The 23,869-nt window shown below is 40.7% G+C and overlaps 1 protein-coding gene across 2 annotated transcripts in view; it reads right to left on the bottom strand.

Moving 5' to 3' along the window:
* Positions 1-12,608: 12,608 nt before the first annotated feature.
* Positions 12,609-23,869, bottom strand: part of LOC120052819 (alpha/beta hydrolase domain-containing protein 17B) — a 19,541-nt gene continuing 8,280 nt past the window's right edge. For both annotated transcript variants that reach the window (XM_039000028.1, XM_039000104.1), the window contains exons 3-4: positions 15,913-16,092; positions 12,609-13,573 (exon numbers count right to left, since the gene is read on the bottom strand). In XM_039000028.1, coding sequence (XP_038855956.1) covers positions 13,348-13,573; positions 15,913-16,092 — 406 coding nt within the window. In that variant the 3' untranslated portion in view covers positions 12,609-13,347. The remainder of the gene's footprint in view (positions 13,574-15,912; positions 16,093-23,869) is intronic.

Here is a 23,869-nt window from a genome sequence, read left to right as displayed (position 1 = left end):
TCTTTAAGGTTGCTGCCCATATCGTCACCAAGCCTATCTCCAACCTTTTTAACCTGTCTCTGGGGATGTTCCCATTGCTTGGAAGGCAGCCACAATTCATCATTTATTTAAAGGGAGAGATCAAGCTGATCCTAATTGTTATAGGCCTATTTCTATTTTGTCCTGTTTATCAAAAGTGTTGGAAAAACGTGTCAATAATCAACTGACTGGCTTTCTTGATGTCTATAGTATTCTCTCGGGTTTGCAATCTGGTTTCCGTTCAGGTTATGGATGTGTCACTGCAACCTTAAAGGTCCTCAATGATGTCACCATTGCCCTTGATTCTAAGCAATATTGTGCTGCTATTTTTATTGACTTGGCCAAAGCTTTTGATACGGTAGACCATTCCATTCTTGTGGGCCGGCTAAGGAGTATTGGTGTCTCTGAGGGGTCTTTGGCCTGGTTTGCTAACTACCTCTCTCAAAGAGTGCAGTGTATAAAGTCAGAAAATCTGCAGTCTCAGCCACTGCCTGTCACCAAGAGCATACCCCAAGGCTAAATCTTAGGCCCCACGCTCTTCTCAATTTACATCAACAACATGGCTCAGGCAGTAGGAAGCTCTCTTATCCATTTATATGCAGATGATAGTCTTATACTCGGCTGGCCCCTCCACGGATTTTGTGCTAAATGCTCTACAACAAAGCTTTCTTAGTGTCCCACGAGCTTTCTCTACCCTTAACCTTGTTCTGAACACCTCCAAAACAAAGGTCATGTGGTTTGGTAAGAAGAATGCCCCTCTTCCCACAGGTGTTATTACTACCTCTGATGGTTTAGAGCTTGCGGTAGTCACCTTATACAAGTACCTGGGAGTATGGCTAGACGGTGGACTGTCCTTCTCTCAGCACATATCAAAGCTGCAGGCTTAAGTTAAATCTAAACTTGGTTTCCTCTAACGAAATCGCTCCTCTTTCACCCCAGCTGCCAAACTTACCCTGATTCAGATGACCATCCTACCCATGCTAGATTACGGAGACATCATTTATAGATCGGCAGGTAAGGGTGCTCTTGAGCGGCTAGATGTTCTTTACCATTCGGCCATCAGATTTGCCACCAATGCTCCTTATAGGACACATCACTGCACTCTATACTCCTCTGTAAACTGGTGATCTCTTTATACCCGTCGCAAGACACACTGGATGATGCTTATTTATAAAACCCTCTCAAGGCCTCACTCCCCCCTATCTGAGATATATACTGCAGCCCTCATCCTCCACATACAACACCTGTTCTGCCAGTCACATTCTGTTAAAGGTCGCCAAAGCACACACATCCCTGGATCGCTCCTCTTTTCAGTGTGCTGCAGCTAGCGACTGGAACGAGCTGCAACAAACACTCAAACTGGACAGTTTTATCTCAATCTCTTCATTCAAAGACTCAATCATGGACACTTACTGAGAGTTGTGGCTGCTTTGTGTGATGTATTGTTGTCTCTACCTTCTTGACCTTTGTGCTGTTGACTGTGCCCAATAATGTTTGTACCATGTTGTGTTGCTACCATGTTGTTGTTATGTTTCTACCATGCTGTGTTGTCATGTGTTGCTGCCTTGCTATGTTGTTGTATTAGGTCTCTCTTTATGTAGTGTTGTCTCTCTTGTTGTGATTTGTCCTATATTTATATTGAATTTATTTATTTTAATCCCAGGCCCCCATCCCCACAGGATGCCTTTTGGTAGGCCGTCATTGTAAATAAGAATTTGTTCTTAACTGACTTGCCTAGTTAAATAAAGGTTAAATAAAATAAACATTGTTGCAGTGAACAGACTTATGTATGTCATGTACTGTTAAAATTGTGTTGATAAATGTTATAACTTTGTAATTATATTATTTAATTGAGCATATATATACAGTTACTACCTATCCTGATTTATACTGCTATTTACTTTCCTCATGAGAATGGAGACAGACTACACCATATAGACATACTGACAAGCTGAATGTGCTTTGTACATCAAGTTATACCAGCTCCAGTAAAGAGATCAGAGACTCGGGTGACTTCTACGTCATCTTTACTAAACAACACAATTAACAATTAACAATTGAAACAATTAACACAGCAGACAAAAACAAGGTTTGACCACTCCTCAAAATGGCTTCACTCCTGCTCCTCAAAAGAGGCAGACAGTAATTTTCTTGTTGTCAACTGCCTCCACATAGAACATCTCATAATCTCTCTAACTGGAACATGAACGTTTCCTAGAGGAGAATATTTTCCTCTTCATCCAGGCCATCATACAACCGTAGTTCTTTAAGGGTTGTAATGCGGTCTTCCCGCCCATCCCAATTACACTAGGGAGGGAAACAGTGCCTTTAAATGTTTTGTCGTTTGCACCTCCTTGCTGCCTCTAGGGTGTCCCTTTGAAGAACATCTGCTTCCTTGAAGAAAAATGAAGAATAAATGAGTAGAGCCTCATTGGGTGATCATGTCAAATTACACCCCACTTTCACAATACCACCATGCAAACAAAAGCTCCTATTACTAAAGGGGTTTTATCTATAACTACTCAACAAGTTGTCACAACTATTATATCTTGCCATGCGTCAAGCCTTCAGCCTTACACACAGTAGACTACATACCCAGTTCACAGCTCCCAGTTCTCCGTGCATTATGTTTCCAGTATCGTCTAGAAAGAAAACAGATTGTGGTCATTAAGTAATGTAAGGGAACCTCTTGGGATGTGTGTACCTGAATGCACCTTAATTTAGCTAACAGCCTATACAGTACCTGATCCTGCAGAGCTGGATGCTGATGTGACATGCTGTGACTTCTTGGGGGGGACGTCTTCTACATCATCCTGAAATATATTGGAGAGGGGCGGGGTTTAAGTCTATAAACATTGGTTTAAGACTATACCACTCATCATATGAGAGGGGGGTTAAGTCTTTAAACATTGGTTTAAGACTATACCACTCATCATGACACCTCCTACCTGTAGTGTGTTTTGTTTTCGCTGCCTTTTTCGATCTTTCAACCTCTCTTCTTCAGACCTTAGTGAGTGAATGACATACATTACATACATTCAATATATTCAGGTCAGTCTGGCTACAGTGAAAGGGATTTTAAGGATGCAAATGAAAAGTGTTTAGAATGTTCAAGACTTACGGCATGGGAAAGTTCTGCAGGAGAACTAGGCACCACCATCGCCTAATTTGCTGCGTGTTTTCCTTTGAAAAAGAAAATCACACAATCGGATGGTTATCCCAAAAAAACATTATATCCACTAGTGATGAGAATTTCATAATTTATACATGCCTCAGTGAAATCACACTGTGCTTCCATTGCAATGTACAGAGTGTACTGTAAGTTAAGTAGGTTGTTAAGTTTGATAGTTATGATAACAACAATGATGATAATAGTAAATAATAATACCCCCCCCCCCCCAAGGAATATATTTCAGGATGTAGAAGACATCCCCCCCCAAGAAGTCACATCTTGTCACATCAGCATCCAGCGCTGCAGGAGTTTGATGTATGAATTGTGTATGTCGTGTAAAAACTGTAGGAAATAGGTCCCAAAAAGTGTCAGGAATAATAAACAAGAAAAAGTATGAGCAATAACAAGTGTGCTTTGCATGCTGCAAGCACAGAAATAATAATTAACTTTCATATGTTATAACAGAAAATAGGACTAATATAATATACTGAATAGCCAGCATCTTACTATCAAAACAAATACTCCACAGTTGTTTGAGAAACCTTGCTTTGGTAGGCCCTGCGATGTGAACAAGGTACAATTTTCAATAAAGGAATTACAATCAAATGGTACAGTTCAGTGGAATCATTTAAAGGAATATCTAACCTGATCATCCACACCAAAAGTCCTCCAAGGTCCAGGGGACAAGATCAGAGCAATGTTTCTGTGAACACAGTGTATGTGAAAGTAAATAAAAAAGTACAATTCAACAGCTTTGCATGCATAAAAGTTTTGAACACAGTTGGAACTAAATTAGCCTAGAGGCTCGAACTCCAATTCTTTTTGGGGGGGGGGGGGGGGGGGGTCAAAATGGGTTCAATGAGAACTGCCCCAACTGATAATGTTATCTATGGTTCTGTTTCCATCTGTTTAATGCACCGAATGGGAAATTATGTATCGTACATACATATTTTACATATTACTTTAAATAAAACAGAACCATAGATAATAAAAATTAAAAAATAAATAAATGGATAAGTGGTCTTAAACTGAACTACCACTATCCAGATGGGATGAAACCGGGTGCCCTAAAAACCTGAATGGTTGGGTGCTGTCACGCCCTGGCCTTAGTATTCTTTGTTTTCTTTATTATTTTTAGTTAGGTCAGGGTGTGACATGGGGAATGTTTGTGTTTTGTCGTTTTGGGTGGTTATATGGTAAAGGGGGTGTTGGGTGTAGTGTATGAGTTTGTGTTGAGTGAATGTTTCTAGGTATGTCTATGGTTGAGTGAATGTGTCTAGGTATGTCTATGGTTGCCTGAGTGGTTCTCAATCAGAGACAGATGTCTTTCATTTGTCTCTGATTGAGAGCCATATTTTAGGCAGCCATGGGCATCATGCATTTGTGGGTAATTGTCTTTGTCTAAGTGTTTAGTGTCAGCACTTATGTTTGAATAGCTTCACGGTCGTCTGTTTTGTTGTTTTGTTTAGTTTGTATAGTGTTCGTTTCGTTTTCGTCTTCTTTCTTAAAATAAAGAAGATGTACTTTCCACACGCTGCATTTTGGTCCTCACTCTCTCCCATTGACGATCGTGACAGGTGCGACTTTCATCTCTACCCAGTGCCATGGAAAGATCTAGAAAGAAATTCTCCCTGGCTTGTGGCCTCAGTATCTGTTAAATGTGTTCAAATATGAACAGACACATTTTGACATACAACTTTTAAACCTATGACTTTAAAGTTGTAGGATGTATACTGAAAGAGAGGTAGTGGTTAATGAAACATAGCTATGACGCATTATAATTCTAGCAAAGAATAAGATCGGCAATGAGCAACTTCGTTTTACAGTAAACAAACAATAACAAAGGCAAAACTAAATTTACTTACACATATTGTCCAATGTCCAGGTTCCCATACTGGAATAAGAATCCACTGCAGACTTGCTGCATTCTCCTAGGAAAGGAAAATAATAGTTGAATATAAAACGTGAGTACTTCGTTATTACAAATATAATAGCAAACACAATAAGAAATGGATGAATCATTAAAGAAATTACCAGCAGGTGATCCATGGGGTTCAATGATGCTGGTGAAAACCAAGTAGCAGTGACATGGATGTTTGCAGCAAACACAGTGTGTCGCATTTCTACAACTGAAGCCACACTTTATGATTGTGAACTCTGAAAGAGAGGAATAACAGTAAAGTAACAAGTTATACAATTAAACTAAATACACTGATGTCACTGAAAAAAATAGGGCAAATCAAAAAAACATGAACGGAAAATATATTCAATAAACAAAGAAAGAAATAGTACCTCTGTGCCTCACTGAAGCATGTCCTTTGATGTGGTTGTTGACCATATATTGTTCAGCCTTATGTGCAGAAGGGGCAGTGATGAAGTTGACTGCTGCTGCATTTTTTTTATTTTGGGACTCTGGCCCTCCAATAACACACTAACGTGTCTCTATACATCAAAGAAAATAAGCATAGACATAAATGGCATGATAATTAGAAAGGCATAAAAAAAGCAATAGGCATTTCATTTCATTATTGTATATACTATGTCTAGGCTGTGAAGACTCACTATGTGTAACTTAAGGAATGGCGGTCGGCATCAACGATACACATTTAGAGCCAGCCAAACACATGGCATACATTGAAGAAACACAAAAAAGAATCAACGATCAAATCGATTACATAACTGTACATGTAAACCTAGGCTTACTGCTCAAGTAGGCACATTTGTCCAAATAAGATTCCCTCATTGTAAGGAATTAGCTAGCTCACATGCAAAAGGGTGCTATTGCTACTTAGCTAGCTCACGTGCAAAAGGGTGCAAATTAACGCTATGCTAACATCGGTGCGGTAGTTGGTCATATAAAAACATACCACTGCACTGGAATAACATGAATATTACAAAGTACATTATGCATAATGACAGTCTCACTTACTTCCATGGTTTATATTTTTATCCATGTAGGTTAGGCTCGATTAAGATTAGCTTTCGTTGATGTTGATACTTTCGACGTTTACCTCAACTTGGATGACCTTTAAGGAGACGGGAAGGGTTCAGGGTTAAACGCGTTTGACTCCTCCCACATTGAGCCTGGCCCCGACGTTTGACTCCATCCACATTGAGCCCGGCCCCGAACTGCACGCTGCAGTCAGGGGCTTCTCCCTGCTGTAGCGCGATTGGAGGACAGAGCACATGGCACAGGCACTTGGCCAGGGAGTCAGTGATAACTCATAAATAATTAACGGTAAATATTAAACGGTCTAGTGGAGGAATAGATAAATATATTAAACCCTATCCATAGCCTTATCAGTTCAACCCATAACTAAACATACACTAGCCCTGATCATCTCCAACCCCTAGGCTATCAGAACTCAAACCAAGGCCTAACTTTATTTCCAAATCTAATCCTAGGGCAGCCTCATTTCCAACCCTAATCCAAATTTGAAGACAGATTTGAGAAAAACAACCTAGGCTAATGCAGTCTATTCATCTATCATCATATACTGTATGTATCCGAATTCGGGGGTAGCCCCTCGTCCGGGATTCAAACTCAGGTCCGACTGTCAACACAATACCTTAGCCATTATGCCAATAGATCCAAACCCATTGACAAGGTTGCTAGGTGTTGCGTTAAGGTCACTACACTACCCCCTTCCTTCAGGAGCTATCTTGTCCCTACACTTCTCTATACCAAGTCCCTCACATCAAGTATACATGCCTCTGCAATTGCCTCACGAGAGCCATCCCACTTCTAACACAAATTTAGTGAATTCAGGGGGTTGCCCTGACCAGGACTCAAACGCTGGTCCAGCAACTGTCAACCCAACACCTTTACACCAAGAGATCTGAACCTCTTGACGAGGTCCTAATATGTGGACCCGAAACAAGAAATGGGATGATGATATTTGGTAGTAGGCCTAAACACATCCAGGAAGGAGCAGTTTGGCATTAACTTTAATGCAAGAGTACATTTTAGTCAAATAGCAGACACTCTCATCCAGAGCAATTTACAGCAGTGAGTGCATACATTTTCATACATTTTCATAAATTTTTGGACTGGAACCCCATGGGAATCAAACCCACAACCCTGTCATTGCAAGCACCATGCTCTACCAACAGCACACAACTGACAGGAATGACTCCTGGGTAAATTTCCTGATATGCGGACCCTAAACAAGGAATAGGGTGTTCTGATGGTATTTGGTAGAGCGCTTGGAAAGGGATAGAAAAGTTTTTAACACAAACAATAAATACAGTTGAGTTTTCTATTTACTGAAGTACAGTGGTGGAAAAAGTACCCAAGTGTCATACTTGAGTAAAAGTAAAGATACCTTAATAGAAAAGGACTCAAGTAAAAGTGAAAGTCAACCAGTAAAATCCTACTCGAGTAAAAGTCTATAAGCATTTGGTTTTAAATATTCTTAAGTATCAAAAGTAAATGTAATTGCTGAAATATACTTAAGTATCAAAAGTAAAAGTACAAGTGTAAATCATTTCAAATTCCTTATAATAAGCAAACCATACGGCACCATTTAAAAATTGTATGAATATCCAGGGGCACACGCCAAAACTCAGACATAATTTACAAACGAAGCATGTGCTTAGTGAGTCCGCTAGATCAGAGGCAGTAGGGATGACCAGGGATGTTCTCTTGATAAGTGTGTGAGTTAGACCATTTTCCTGTCCTGCTAAGCGTTCAAAATGTAACGAGTACTTTTTGGAGTCAGGGAAAATGTATAGATTAAAAAGTACATAATTTTCTTTAGGAATGTAGTGAAGTAAAAGTAAAAGTTGTCAAAAATATAAAAAGTAAAGTACAGATACCCCAAAAAACTACCTAAGTAGTACTTTCAAGTATTTTTACTTAAGTACTTTACACCACTGCTGAAGTCACACCTTTTTCATTTACAAGTGAATACAGTATGTGCACATCAACACTAGAGGGTGGTGTAGTATCTTGTATTGACCCTTAAGGCAACGCTTTACCTCAAGCCTGCAGATATAATGTTTTATAAATTGTTACAAGCATGTATGAGCCTTCAATGTCTTATTTTGAGGCTTATGATATGTCTCTCTATGTCTCAACATTTCAACGGACAAAATTTGACTGGTACTTAGTCAGGCTCATTATTAGAAAGCATTACAAGGGAGGTTGTTCTCGTGATGTCTTCAATTGCATTACATCTGCAGGTATTGCAGATTTAACATGTTACCACACTTACTCTACAATAGGCTTTCATTGAGCGATCACAATCAGTGTCCCATGCACCAAGGAACAATCAAAATCAAATCAGATTATATTTGTCACGTTCTTCATAAACAACTGGTGTAGACTAACAGTGAAATGCTTACTTACGTGCCCTTCCTAACAATGCAGCGAAAATAGAAAAATAAAATAACAAATATAACACGTAATAATAAAAGTAATAATAAATACACAACGAGTAATGATAGCTTGGCTAAATACAAAGGGTACCAGTAATAAGTCGATGTGCAGGGGTACGAGGTAATTGAGCTAGATATGTACATGTAACTATGAATGAAGTGACAAGGTAATACGATAGATAATAAAAAGTAGCAGGCAGCAGTGTATGTGAAGAGTCAAAAATGTTAGTGCAAAAAGGGTCAATGCAGATAGTCTGGGTAGCTATTTGGTTAACTATTTAACTAACTAAGTAACTTAACTTCTGATCAGTCTTATAGCTTGGGGGTAGGAGCTGTTCAGGGTCCTGTTGGTCCCAGACTGCATCAGTACCGCTTACCGTGCAGTAGCAGAGAGAACAATCTATGACATGGGTGGCTGGAGTGTTTTATCAGAGTCAGTTTGCCATGCACCATCAGCTATCCCAACCAGTGTGCCATGCACCATCAGCTTTCCCAATCAGTGTGCCATGCACCATCAGCTTTCCCAATCAGTGTGCCATGCACCATCAGCTATCCCAATCAGTGTGGCATGCACCATCAGCTATCCCAATCAGTGTGCCATGCACCATCAGCAATCCCAATCAGTGTGCCATGCACCATCAGCTTTCCCAATCAGTGTGCCATGCACCATCAGCTTTCCCAGTCAGTGTGCCATGCACCATCAGCTTTCCCAATCAGTGTGCCATGCACCATCAGCTATCCCAATCAGTGTGCCATGCACCATCAGCTATCCCAATCAGTGTGCCATGCACCATCAGCTATCCCAACCAGTGTGCCATGCACCATCAGCTTTCCCAATCAGTGTGCCATGCACCATCAGCTTTCCCAATCAGTGTGCCATGCACCATCAGCTATCCCAATCAGTGTGCCATGCACCATCAGCTATCCCAACCAGTGTGCCATGCACCATCAGCTTTCCCAATCAGTGTGCCATGCACCATCAGCTTTCCCAATCAGTGTGCCATGCAAAACACCCTCTCAGACTACCAAATACCATCAGAACATCCCATCCCTTGTTTTGGGTCCACATATCAGGAAAACGACCCAGGAGTCGTTCCTGTCAGTTGTGTGCTGTTTACTCATGCATAAAGGTTCATGGGAAAACTGCTCCTTCCTTGATGTGTTTATTACTTTTTTATTCAACCTTTATTTTGTAAGATGGTTGCCACCACGTAGTCTGGGTTCCAGTCTTTTCCAAATCTTTGGTAAATGACAGGAGCGGCAAGTAATAGCTGAACAGATGTGTCAATCAGGCTAAGTTTCACGCCCCCCAGTGTCGAGAACATAGAGCCGCACAGTGGAGGTGTCATAATACCCATAAAACCTAGCAGTCAAACAGGGAAATGTTTTCCAATCATTTTTACACCATTCATTTTTTCCCATAGGGGATTTTAGGAACACTTAAAATAAGGGCTGCGTTTCGTGTATGCTTACCCTGGCGTAACATTTTGATAACCATGTAAATCTCTCTCAGACAAGGAGACTTTTATCAATATATTTGACTTTATTTCATCTCATATTTTAAAATGCTAATTAGCATCAAAATAAACATCATGCAAGACTACAAATCCCTGCAAGCTCCTGCTCGGCATCTCTAGCTGACACATTTGCTAACAGGTATTATGTCAATTTAAAACTTGCATAAGACAGTTCACAGAATTGTCAATTTTTCTGAAATGATCCAAAATATTAATTACTAAATTTAGCTAACATTAGATAGTTAATCCAGAGATTCTTAACTTTGCCTCGATTCGGCAGTTTCATTCAGATCATCATGTCATTTGTAGTACTTTATGATTGCCACATAAGCACCTAATTAGATATACATGGTTATCAAAACGTCACGTCAAGGTAAGCCTACATGAAACACAGCACTTATTTTAAATGTTTCTAAAATTCCCATATGGGAAAAATTAATGGTGTAAAAACAATTGGATCCTTGACTTTCTAACCAACAGAACCCAGAGGGTGAAGCACGGTGAATGGGTGCTTGTCAGGGGAGCTATCATCATAAACAGGCTCACCCCAGAGGTGTGTCCTCTCGCCATTCCTCTACAATATATCCTGTACACTGATGATTGTCGTAGCCAGAACGAGAACAGACACATCCTGAAGTTTGTGGACCACTCTGTAATAGTCCGTCTCCTTCATGATAATGAAACTGACCCTGTTGTTGATGATTTTGTACATTGGTGTGACAGTGCATTCATACAACTGAATGTGACAAAAAACAAATATATGTGTATTGATTTCAGGTGTCAACCCCCTACCCCTCAGAACACTATCATCAAGGGCCTGAAGGTAGACACTGTAGACAACTACAAGTATTTTGGCACACATTATTGATAATAACTTTGAGTCTAACACTGACATGCTGTGTAAGGGCCAGCAACGCCTTTTTTTGTCTCAGACAACTGGCAAAGTTCCAGGTAGAAAGGACCTTGATGAGTCTTTTATAAGTCGTACATAGAGTCTGTCTTAACATTTTCTTTGATTTGCTGGTACGGCAACCTCGGTGTAAAAGTAAAAAATAGCTAGCTAGCTAGAAATAGTGAGTGGGCAGTAAGATCACAGGAGTCCAGCAGAGTCTGTCTGATCTGTACAACAGACAAGTGGCGAGGAAGGCAGAATTCATCCTGTCTGACTGTGCCTACTCCCCTACACCTTGAGTTCCAGGTCTGGCTCCTGGTTTAGATTCCCCACTGTTAAGACTAACAGTCGCAAGCAGTCCTTTACCCCTGTGGCCATTGTCCTTTTGAATACAGAGAAGAGGTAGGCAGGCTAGGGATGATGAGGATGTTGAGAATGATGATGTTTTTTGGTTTATGTCAGTACATTGACACATTGTTCACGAGATGATCTAAGAATGCACGGAGCACTTCACTTATTAGGCAACTTTGATTGTTATACTTGTGTACTGCTGCTAATGTCGATCACTAGAAGTCTACTGTATATAATTGGCTGTCAGGCAGATGACTTGATGGAATAGCCCATTGTATTACCTACAACTGTGTCTCATTGTGATCCATGTGGATTCTATTGTTCAATGTTGTTATTTATGCTCCTATGCTGAAAAACAGTGTCCCCTGGGACAATAAACTTGAACTTGCCATCTACCCATTCAGTTCACCAGCAAAAAAGAACAGGCATATTTTTTGTTTTGTTTTTATTGTCTATATCCATTTTATTATAACTATTATCAAGAACATATTATATAATTTCCTTCAGTAATGAACCTTCTTAGAAAATAATAAATTACATTGGTCTAGGTGACCAGATTGAGTTCAACAGTCATCGGAATAATTCAAAATGGTCTCACCACAGATGGATGCCTAATTCTCATATGAACAGTTAAAGTACCAATAACTTACATTTAGATATTAGAGGCTAGTGAAAGAAATACAAATGTCCAGTACAAACATTATCTATAAAGTCAAAATGGATGGAAGTATTAGTACTAACAACCAATCCTAACAATCTTTGATTACTCTAGTAACAACACCCAATCAAAATATTTCAGTTCATCAGACCTGGAGGTTTTCAGTAGCACCCATGGGCTTAAGCTAGACAGCATTTACCCAGCTAAAAGTAAGAAAACTATAGCCTATTATAGCATGCAGTAGCACTTAACATCTGCTTCTTTAGGCTTAGTCAGTACCCTACTAATACAATAAAGTATGTGATTGGTAAATGTTTCACCTTGTTCAGCATTAAGTGTTTCTCAAAGAAAACAAAGGCTCCAAAATACCAGGCAGTCCGTCAGATATCATATGAGTTAAGACAAAAGCAAAAAGTGTGCAAAAAGATGAAATCGTTCAGTTGTGTCCTCGGTAAAACTGTCATCAAAACATTTCCCAATCAATCATTAATGACTTATACTGTTTTTCAATGCTTTCTTACGGCATCAGTGGCATGACTCTTTATGACATAGCTTGATTAAGAGCTACCAGGTGTACAGGCAGTTTGTATACAAAAGAAATATCTAGAAATACTATTCCTCTGAATTGGTAAATAAGCTTTATTATTAACGTTACATGTACATTATACATCTTTAATTGGAACTATCCAGCATGTCACTGGTCTGAAAAAAAACATTGTTCTTCATACTACGATGGAGTCGTAGTAGTTTACTGAAAGAATACATGAAAAACAACATAGTAATAACAAAAAACTTTGTACAGCTTATACAACTTTGGAGATATTTATAGGATGTTGTACGTACAATATAGTTGCATGCCATTTTCTTCAATATTCGGAACTTTTGGCAACACTGGCACTGCCATCTTAAATGTCAGACTTGTCTCGTACAGTTCTGTCACGTGATACATGCAAACTTTATATATTTAAAATAGAAACAAATACACAATAACAAAATATCCACGTTGACTACATTGAATCAGACTTGGCTCCTTAGTCAAGATGGACTGGGTTGAGTTGCGGTCCAGTCTTCCATCCAGCATGGCTGCTCCACACAAACCTCTCAGATATACTCAAAAATCCTTACAATGGACCAGGACCGCATTCTTCTGAAAGGCAGAAAATGTGTGACACACACACACACACAAAATCCACTGCTCTTCTATGCACAAAACACACAATCCTCTTGAGCACATATCTGTCCATCGTCCCCCAACACATACACACACACACAGTGCAATTCCAAATTATAAAAGAAAAAACAAAAGGGTGGGTATTTCAGAAGTTCACAGTTGCAGCAGGTGTGTGATTGAGGGGTGAAGTCAAGTAGACAAGTTGACGAGCTCGTGGGCCACAAACTGTTTCAAGCGCTCCAGGTACTGTCCGTAGAGCTCCACATCGTTGTGGCCAGCGCCCTCCACCCACAGGGGCTCCACGGGCCTCTGGCAGCGCTCGTACAGCGCCAGGCCGTGGGAAAAGTCGATCACCTCGTCCTCTGTCCCGTGAATCACCAGCACTGGAGAAGTCACCTTGGAGATCTTGTCAATACTTTGGGAGGCGAGTTTAGATGGGCAGACGCACCACACACAAGGGAAAGAACAGAGGAAGGGAACTGTTAGGCAAGTATAATTTCCAAGCAATGATAAACAGATGACAGGAATAGGATTGAAAATGACTCAATGTTGTAATTTCAACAGCAGGCAGTTTACCCTTTTAGACTTGTCAACAGCGCAATTCTCTACAGCTGGCACAATTACCGTATTGCCAACGGTTAGGAAAATAAAATAACCATTTAAAAAAATAAATAATAATAATTCATGGGTACACTCGTGATGGCTGCCTGGTATTGTGAAACAATCATTTCCATGGTAATGTAGACTGTTCATTCAAATTATATTAAAACCTCTTGAGAATCCAACCCCTTTTTTCCCAATTTTCGCCTAAAAAGACATACCCAAATCTAACTACTCAGGCCCTGGCAAGGATATGCATATTCTTGATACCAATTGAAAGGAAACACTTTGAAGTTTGGGAAATGTGAAATTAATGTACGAGAATATAACGCATTATATCTGGTAAAATATAATACATCATCTTTGAAATGCAAGAGAAAGGCCATAATGTACTATTCCAGGTTAGGCGCAATTTAGATTTTGGTCACTAGATGGCATGGTGTGTGCAAACTTTTAAACTGATTCAATAAACCATTCAATTTCTGTTCAAAATGTTGTATCAAGACTGCCCAAATGTGCCCAATTGGTTTATTAATACAATTTCAAGTTCATAACTGTGCACTCTCCTCAAACAATAGCACAGTATTCTTTCACTGTAATAGCTACTGAAAATTGGACAGTGCAGTTAGATTAACAAGAATTTAAGCTTTCTGCCCATATCAGATGTCCTGGGAAATGTTCTTGTTACTACAACCTTATGCTAATCACATTAGCCTACGTTAGCTCAACCGTCCCGTGGGGGGGACACTGATCCCGTAGAGTGGGTCATGCAATGGAATGTATTTTGTGTAATGTCAATTGAGTTGAATCAACAAACCACAGCACATATTGATGAGTATACTTCCTGCTTTGCTCTATGGGTACACTCGCAATGGCCACCAGTCCACCCATTATGCTGTCATTGACTTGAACGGGGACACCTGTTCTATTCATCCTATTTCTATGGCAGGACATGCAGTCAGGACTGGAGGAGATGAGAAAATGTGTCTTTGTTTTTTAAATACGCACTTTCCCAAAGGTTATTTGAACGGTTATAATGGTGACTATGGTCATTTGGCTGACCAATAAGCGTCATCCAAAATTCCATGACAGTCACAGTCCTACAATTCTCCATAACCTGGCAGCAACCAAGGACCACCAGATGGAGCATTTGAGTTCAGAGTGACTCAAACATGACTGCTTTATCCTCTTGACGCTAGGGGTCAGATTTATTATTTTTTTTTTTTTTTTTAAATAACGTTCCCAAGGTAAACTGACTATTTCTCAGGTCCAGATCGTAGAATATGCATATAATTTACAGATTAGGATAGAAAACACTCCAAAGTTTCCAAAACTGTCAAAATATTGTCTGTGAGTATAACAAAACTGATTCTGCAGGCAAAAACCTGAGAAAATCTAACCCGGAAGTGATTTAAAAAAATTAAAAAATCTGTGTTTCCTGGCCCGTCTTTCTTCCATTTAAAGGGGTATCAACCAGATTCCTTTTCCAATGGCTTCCTCAGGCTGTGACCAGGCTTTAGACATAGTTTCAGGCTTTTATTTTGAAAAATGAGCGAGATTTTTCAAAACTAGTCAGGTGTCCTCTGATTAGTTCCTGCGCGCGAGAGGGGTAGCTCTCCATTTTCTTTTTCTCTCTTATTGAATAGGTTACGGTCCGGTTGAAATATTATCGATTATGTTTGTTAAAAACAACCTGAGGATTGATTTATAAAAAACATTTGACATGTTTCTACGAACATTACGGATACTTTTTGGAATTTTTGTCGAACGGAACGAGGCTTTGGTTTTCTGAACATAACGCGCAACCCAAATGGCAAACGTCCGAAGATTATCAAAGGTAAGCGATTAATTTTATTGCTTTTCTGACTTTCGTGACCATGCTAATTTGGGGCTAGCTGTTGTAGCATTGATTGATACACTCACAAAAGCTTGGATTGCTTTCGCTGCAAAGCATATTTTCAAAATCTGACACGATAGGTGGATTAACAACAAGCTAAGCTGTGTTTTGGTATATTTCACTTGTGATTGCATGATTATAAATATTTTTAGTAATATTTTGCGCCCTGCAATTCCGTGGTTGTTTAGGAAAATGATCCCGTAAAAGGGATCCGTAGCGTAGAGAAGTTATGCTCTGTGTGTGTGTGTGTCACTCACTTGGGGAAGGCGTCAAAGCAGTAGGTTTTCTTGGTGTCTGGGAAGGCCACTCTCATGCCAGAGGTGAGAGGGGAGTGCAGGACGACCGCGGCACTCTCGTAGCGTGCCGCCAGGTCCACGGAAGGGACCGTACCGATACTCTGACCATACACGATCACAGTCTCTGGCCTAATACCATACCTGGGGGCAGAGACACAGAACATTATCATCAGCTACACAGCATCAATTACCTGATACTCTGAATAAGGACGATGACAAGGTAGGATGTCGATGATGATGTAGACCAAGAGAAGGATGATGACATAGTTTGTCAGTCGGTCGCTATTAACAAGATTCCATCACCCCACTCAGGTCAGAAGTGCAGTAGTCAGGAGGGAGCTTAAGTCTAGGATCAGTCGGTGTGGGAGCATTGACGTGTCAATAAGGGGTGTGGTGGGACAAGCAGAAGACACAGATAGAAAAAGAGAGGAGGAGAGCGAGAAAGGCATTATTATTATGGAAAATGTGACCAACACAGCCAGTCAGCTGACTTTCCCGGCTATAAACCGCTGCAGGACTGATCACACAAACATCACCAGTTCTACCTAGCCCAGCCTGTACAACACTGACACAAGGGTAGGTCATCCAACTGGTTGGAGAGTGACAGCACAGACATATGATGCGTGGAGGCTCACAGGAGGTCCCAAGTGGTCAAAACCTTCTGATGACAGAGTGGACTAAGTAGGCGCACAGGGCCCATAGGAACTAGACTATATTAAGAACTAGAATTCTCAAATGTGGGTGAGGAATTTTAAATTCAGCCTCTTATTTGCCAGCAACTGTTCTGAGCAGCAGCATTACCTCAAACAGGCTAGCCAGGCTATAGCAGGCTGGCCAAAACCTAACATATGTCAAAACACACTGTGTGTAATGTTTATAACAGTTAATGTAAAACATATGATATAAAGTACAGCCAGGGACTGTAACACTAGTGGATCAGGTGAATGTAAGTGACTTTGTGTGTGTGTGTGTGTGTTGCCAGGCCAACTTAGGGCCAATTTCAGCATGAACTCACTTTACCTCACTGAGCACGCTCCATGGTTATACAAGCTCTCCACTACCCAATCATCAATTTATTCCCTGAGACCAATCCAATCTATAACGCAGAGAGAGCGAGGGAGAGAGCAAGAGCAAATGAAAGGGAAGAAATAAGGGAAGAACAGCACCACTGACAGTAGAGGTCAAGAAGGGGGAAGCAGCTAGGCTATAAGATAATTGGGTCTCGTGTTCTATACTGGGTCATATTTTCAACTGAAGAGGACCTGCTGCTACGTACGTTAATAGCACGTTAATCACTGCTCTCTCTCCTGCCCTCAGTCATGTCAGTCGGAACTGAAAATGGAGTTACACTCAATACGACCCATACCATACCAAACCTACTGTGTTGGCTGCCATGGGCACTACTGTGTGTGTGTGTGTGTGTGTGTGTGTGTGTGTGTGTGTATATGCTGAAGGGATCTTCCTTTTGTCTCCAATCAATAATATGATTGATCAGGAAGTTTGTTGTTTTCACTTCCTGGGCCAGAGGCTGCAGTGGGTATCTGTCTGAAACCTCATTGGAAATCTGTTACTAGGCTACCAGTCAATATTAGACTTGGAAGGATTGACTGCTGGAACACGTCCAAGTGAAAAGAAAATGAAACAGCACTATTCTATTTGAGTGGACATCCCTCACAGCAGGTTCCCACTGACAAAACCCAACCCTTTTAGTTCCACAAATAGTGTGCTCTCTCTCTGTGTGTGTGTTTGTGTGTGTGTGTAAAAATGCTGTAAAGCAAGAATGCTTCCTAAAATATACATGTTAATAGTTTATTTATCAATTAACAAAATGCAAAGTGATTGAACAGAAAAATATACATCAAAACAATATTGGGTGTGACCACCCGTTGCCTTCAAAACAGCATCAATAGGTACTAGGTACACTTGCACACAGTTTGAAGGAACTCGGCAGGTAGGGTGGCCCAAACATCCTGGAGAACTAACCACAGTTCTCCTGTGGATTTAGGCAGCCTCAGGTGCTTCTCTCTCTTCATGTAATCCCAGACAGACTCGATGATGTTGAGATCAGGGCTCTGTGGGGGCCATACCATCACTTCCAGGACTCCTTGTTCTTCTTTACACTGAAGATAGTTCTTAATGACTTTCGCTGTATGTTTGGGGTTGTTGTCATGCTGCAGAATAAATGTGGGGCCAATCAGATGCCTCCTTGATGGTATTGTATGATGGATAAGTATCTGCCTGTACTTCTCAGCATTGAAGAGACCATTCATTCTGACCAAATCCCCAACTCCATTTGCAGAAATGCAGCCCCAAACTTGTAAGGAACCTCCACCATGCTTCACTGTTGCCTGCAGACACTCATTCGTGTACCCCTCTCCAGCCCTTCAGAGAACAAACTGCCTTCTGCTACAGACAACTCTTTCACATTTTGACTCTTCAGTCCAAAGCAGGTGCCATTTTTCTGCAACCCAGTTCCTGTGTTTTCGTGCATAGTTGAGTCGCTTTCCATGTCGAAGGTATGGCTTTTTGGCCGCAAGTCTTCCATAAAGGCCGCTTCTTACCAGACTTCTCCGGAAAGTAGATGGGTGTACCAGGGTCCCACTGTTTTCTGCCAATTCTGAGCTGATGGCACTGCTGGACATCTTCCGATTGCGAAGGGAGTAAACATGATGTGTCTTTCATCTGCTGCAATAAGTTTCCTTGGCCGACCACTGCGTCTACGTTCCTCAAAGTTGCCCGTTTCTTTGTGCTTCTTCAAAAGAGCTTGGACAGCACATCTGGAAACCCCTTGACATTTCTGCCTGGGAGAGACCTTGCTGATGCAGTATAACTACCTTGTGTCTTGTTGCTGTGCTCAGTCTTGTCAGGGTGTATGACTTTTGACAGTAAACGGTCTTCAGCAACCTCACCTGGTTAGCTGAGTTTGGCTGTTCCTCACCCAGTTTTATTCCCCCTGTTCCTCTGTTTCAGTTAATGATTGCATTTCAACCTACATATTGAATTGATGACCATTAGCACCTGTTTAAACAATTATGCCAATCATACACCTGACTATGTGCCAACAATATCCCTGACTTTGGTCAAGTGTACCTACAAGAATTGATGTTGTTTTGAAGGCAAAGGGTGGTCACCCCAATTATGCATTTAGTTAATTGATAAATATAATCTATTAACATGTCTATTTTTGAAAGCATTCTTACTTTACAGCATTTTTTCACACCTGCCCAAAACTTTTGTACAGTACTGCATGTACCAATAAAGTGTGTCTGCTGACAGTGTGGGACACACCTGCTGACTCATGATTGAGTCACCTGAACACGCAGGTAAGACAGGACCTCCCCCTGCACCAGAACATAGGAACACGAGCGCGTGCAAACACAAACCATTTTCCTCTCTGACATACACGCAAATGCAACCTAAGCTCACAAACACTTATCATTAAAACAGTACCTTGCTTTAAAACTCACCTCAAAGTAATTGGTCAATTTGAAGAACAAGTTCAACAACAGGTTGAAACGGAGTGAAAAACATGTTTCAAAGTCTAACAACTAAAATGGACAGCGCTTTCTAAGGTGATGACTAATTCAAAACACCAAATGCATATTAGAGCTTACGCATTAGCATGGGCCTATATATGAGCTGATTAAATACGGATTTCTTTAGACCTGGCTAAAATAAATCATGGATTTATTATGATTGTGTATATTAGACTTTTTAAAATGTAGACGTTCCAAAGGCGCATCAATGGCTTGTATGCATGCAGGCCTGGAGATGCTAAACGGGTTTATGATAATTAAGTGTAAATTACCATGATACCGGCAGACTTTTGCATGACAATAACCAGCTGACAACATTTCATGACCGCCACAGCCCCATCTCCAGCCCTCATTTAACTTGCAAGAGAAACACACTCACATAAAACAGACAGCGGCAGGATGCTAAAGGGGAGACATTGAGAGAGAGCTTTTAGATATGATAAATAATTAATGTTCAAAGTCAGTAGGCCCACAGCTTCCTTTCACACAAGCCAAACACATCTCATATAGACTATGACCTGTAGTCAACCACAGGCAAAACACAGTCATGTAGTGAGTCAAGTCTATCATACCTGTGTCAAAAGATGTATGGGTTTCCCCACTCTTTTTATATATTTTTTCAAACTTTTCGCCCTTTGTCTCCAATTTTGTGATATCCAATCGGTAGCCACAGTCTTGTCTCATCGCTGCAACTCCCGTAGAGTCGAAGGTCGAGAGCCGTGCGTCCTCCGAAACACAACCCAACCAAGCCGCACTGCTTCTTGACACAATGCCCACTTAACCCAGAAGCCAGCCACACCAATGTGTCAGAGGAAACACCGTACACCTGCCGACTGTGTCAGCGTGCATGCGCCCGGCCCGCCACAGCAGTTGCTACAGCGCGATGGGACAAGGACATCCCTGCCGGCCAAACACTCCCCTAACTCGGACGAAGCTGGGCCAATTGTGCGCCGCCCCATTGAGAGACATGTCTCTGGAATTCAAGTCAAACACGGGGCAGTGAAACACAGCACCAAGATGAACCATTTGACTGTTAAATAAAGGAGGCCAGGGCTCCCTGTAGAATGGAGAATAAGATCACATGCTGCGTTGATAATTGGGTCTGGCAGTGGCATGGCTGAGGTAGAATTTTCCCATTGCGCTGATCTGAGGTCTGTGTCTTTTTGCCCTCTTTATGGTTACAAATAAGATTTCTGGGAAGGGTGGATTGATCTTGGATCTGCCATTAGGGTCAGCTTCTATCTTGAGGGTGTCAGTCAGTTTGGCAATTATGGGACAGAAATGACATTGATCTTTGGATTACCAGTGGATGGGTGACAAAGTGGGGCAGAACCTGGCATAGATTTGGGGTGGAATACTATGTGACGTTGGAGACAACAAGCCCTGGCCAGTTGAAAAGGTGCAGGGTTGGAAGCACCCGAATCGGGCACAGAGCTGGGCTATACTAAGCCTTGGGCCAAATTAAAAGTAGCACAGCCTCGTCTCACCTGATAGTGTAAATTAGGCTATTGTCAATCAACATGGACTACAAATGCTTCATTCTTCATACTTAGAGATTTGTTATGGAATTTGCAATGCAAAGAGTCTGTCCCACAGACATCCAAACTATTGTAGCCTTCATGCATGGAAACAGGCAGTGACTCTACTCCTCACTGATGTGCAGTTTAACACTCTGACAGAGAGAAAGCTCTGCTCATCAGTGTCACATTACTGTCTGAAGCCATAAGCCAGATTGTGATGTTGAGTTCAATATTGGCCTCCTGAATATTTTATCTGTATCTATGTAGCTACACTGCAGAATTAAATGTGAGCAGAAAATTTGCACACAAAACACCCCTAATAGCTAATGGTAGTGCAGCCATGCAAATCCAGACAACCCACCCAAAGCCACAGTTAATAACAATCCTTCATTTGCTTTTCAGTCTAAAGCAGTTCCGCCACTGGGTTAAAAGCTGAGGGATGGTGCTTGTAGAAATGTAACTATTCTCAAAAAAGGTAACCTACATAAAATGAATCTATGAATGCAAGAACTGAAAGTCCATTATCATTTCAATATCTAGGGCTAGTTTCTGTATGTGTCATTCAGGCCAACTGAATTAGCCACATCACATTATGGAACCACTATGCAATCATATTCCCATTCCAATAGTAAGTTGTTGGGGTCTTCATATTTCTCCTGTTTTTTCTAGTATTATATTGTTGTTGATTATTGCATTGTTGGGTTTGAAAGAAAGGCATTTACTTGTGCATGTGACATTAACTTGAAACCTTCCTCAGTTAGTTAATAGGTATCTGGCCTATATGTTGGGCCATGAGAAAACCCCCATATGTTGTATTTATTTTTAAATAGAGGACACACACACACTAGAGGTCGACCGATTAATCGTAATGGCCGATTAATTAGGGCCGATTTCAAGTTTTCATAACAATCGGAAATCTGTATTTTTAGACACCGAGTTGGCCGCTTTTTAAAGTTTTTTTTTACACCTTTATTTAACTAGGCAAGTCAGTTAAGAACACATTTTTATTTACAATGACGGCCTAGGAACGGTGGGTTAACTGCCTTGTTCAGGGGCAGAATGACAGATTTTTACCTTGTTAGCTCGGGGATTCAATCTTGCAACCTTACAGTTAACTAGTCCAACGCTCTAACCACCTGATTACATTGAACTCCATGAGGAGACTGCCTGTTACGCGAATGCAGTAAGCCAAGGTAAGTTGCTAGCTAGCATTAAAAACTTATCTTATAAAAAACAATCAATCAATCATAATCACTAGTTAACTACACATGGTTGATGATATTACTAGTTTATCTAGCGTGTCCTCCGTTGCATATAATCGATGCGGTGCGTATTCGCGAAAAAGGACTGTCTTGCTCCAATGTGTACCTAACCATAAACATCAATGCCTTTCTTAAAATCAATACACAAGTATATATTTTTAAACCTGCATATTTAGTTAATATTGCCTGCTAACCTGGCTCGTTGCGAACTCTGTGAAGACTATTTCTTCCTAACAAAGACAGCCAACTTCGCCAAACGGGGGATGATTTAACAAAATCGCATTTGCGAAAAAAGCACAATCGTTGCACGGCTGTACCTAATCATAAACATCAATGCCTTTCTTAAAATCAATACACAGAAGTATATATTTTTAAACCTGCATATTTTGCTAAAAGAAATCCAGGTTAGCAGGCAATATTAACCAGGTGAAATTGTGTCACTTCTCTTGCGTTCATTGCACGCAGAGTCAGGGTATATGCAACAGTTTGGGCCGCCTAATTTGCCAGAATTTTACGTAATTATGACATAACATTGAAGGTTGTGCAATGTAACAGGAATATTTAGACTTATGGATGACACCCATTAGATAAAATACGGAACGGTTCCGTATTTCACTGAAAGAATAAACGTCTTGTTATCGAGATGATAGTTTCCAGATTCAACCATATTAATGACCTAAGGCTTGTATTTCTGTGTGTTATTATGTTATAACTAAGTCTATGATTTGATAGAGCAGTCTGACTGAGCGATGGTAGGCACCAGCAGGCTCGTAAGCATTCATTCAAACAGCACCTTCGTGCGTTTTGCCAGCAGCTCGTCGCTGTGCTTCAAGCATTGAGCTGTTTATGACTTCAAGCCTATCAACTCCTGAGATTAGGCTGGTGTAACCGATGTGAAATGGCTAGCTAGTTAGCGGGGTGCGCGCTAATAGCGTTTCAAACGTCACTCGCTCTGAGACTTGGAGTGGTTGTTCCCCTTGCTCTGCAAGGGCCGCGGCTTTTGTGGAGCGATGGGTAACGCTGCTTCGAGGGTGGCTGTTGTCGATGTGTTCCTGGTTCGAGCCCAGGTAGGGGCGAGGAGAGGGACGGAAGCTAGACTGTTACACTGGCAATACTAAAGTGCCTATAAGAACATCCAATAGTCAAAAGGTATATGAAATACAAATCGTATAGAGAGAAATTTTCCTATAATTCCTATAATAACTACAACCTAAAACTTCTTACCTGGGAATATTGAAGACTCCTGTTAAAAGGAACCACCAGTTTTCATATGTTCTCATGTTCTGAGCAAGGAACTTAAACGTTAGCTTTTTTACATGGCACATATTGCACTTTTACTTTCTTCTCCAACACTTTGTTTTTGCACTATTTAAACCAAATTGAACATGTTTCATTTTATTTGAGACTAAATTGATTTTATTGATGTATTATATAAAGTTAAAATAAGTGTTCAATAAGTATTGTTGTAATTGTTATTATTACAAATAAAAAAATCATTATTATTTTATTTATTATATTATTAATCGGTATGGGCTTTTTTTGGTCCTCCAATAATCGTATCGGTGTTGAAAAATCATAATCGGTCGACCTCTAACACACA

This window comes from Salvelinus namaycush, chromosome 1 (assembly GCF_016432855.1).
Source record: "Salvelinus namaycush isolate Seneca chromosome 1, SaNama_1.0, whole genome shotgun sequence".
NCBI classification, from domain to species: Eukaryota; Metazoa; Chordata; class Actinopteri; order Salmoniformes; family Salmonidae; genus Salvelinus; species Salvelinus namaycush.
The sequence above is the reverse complement of the archived record's forward strand: the minus strand, read 5'-3'. Positions and strand labels throughout refer to the sequence as shown.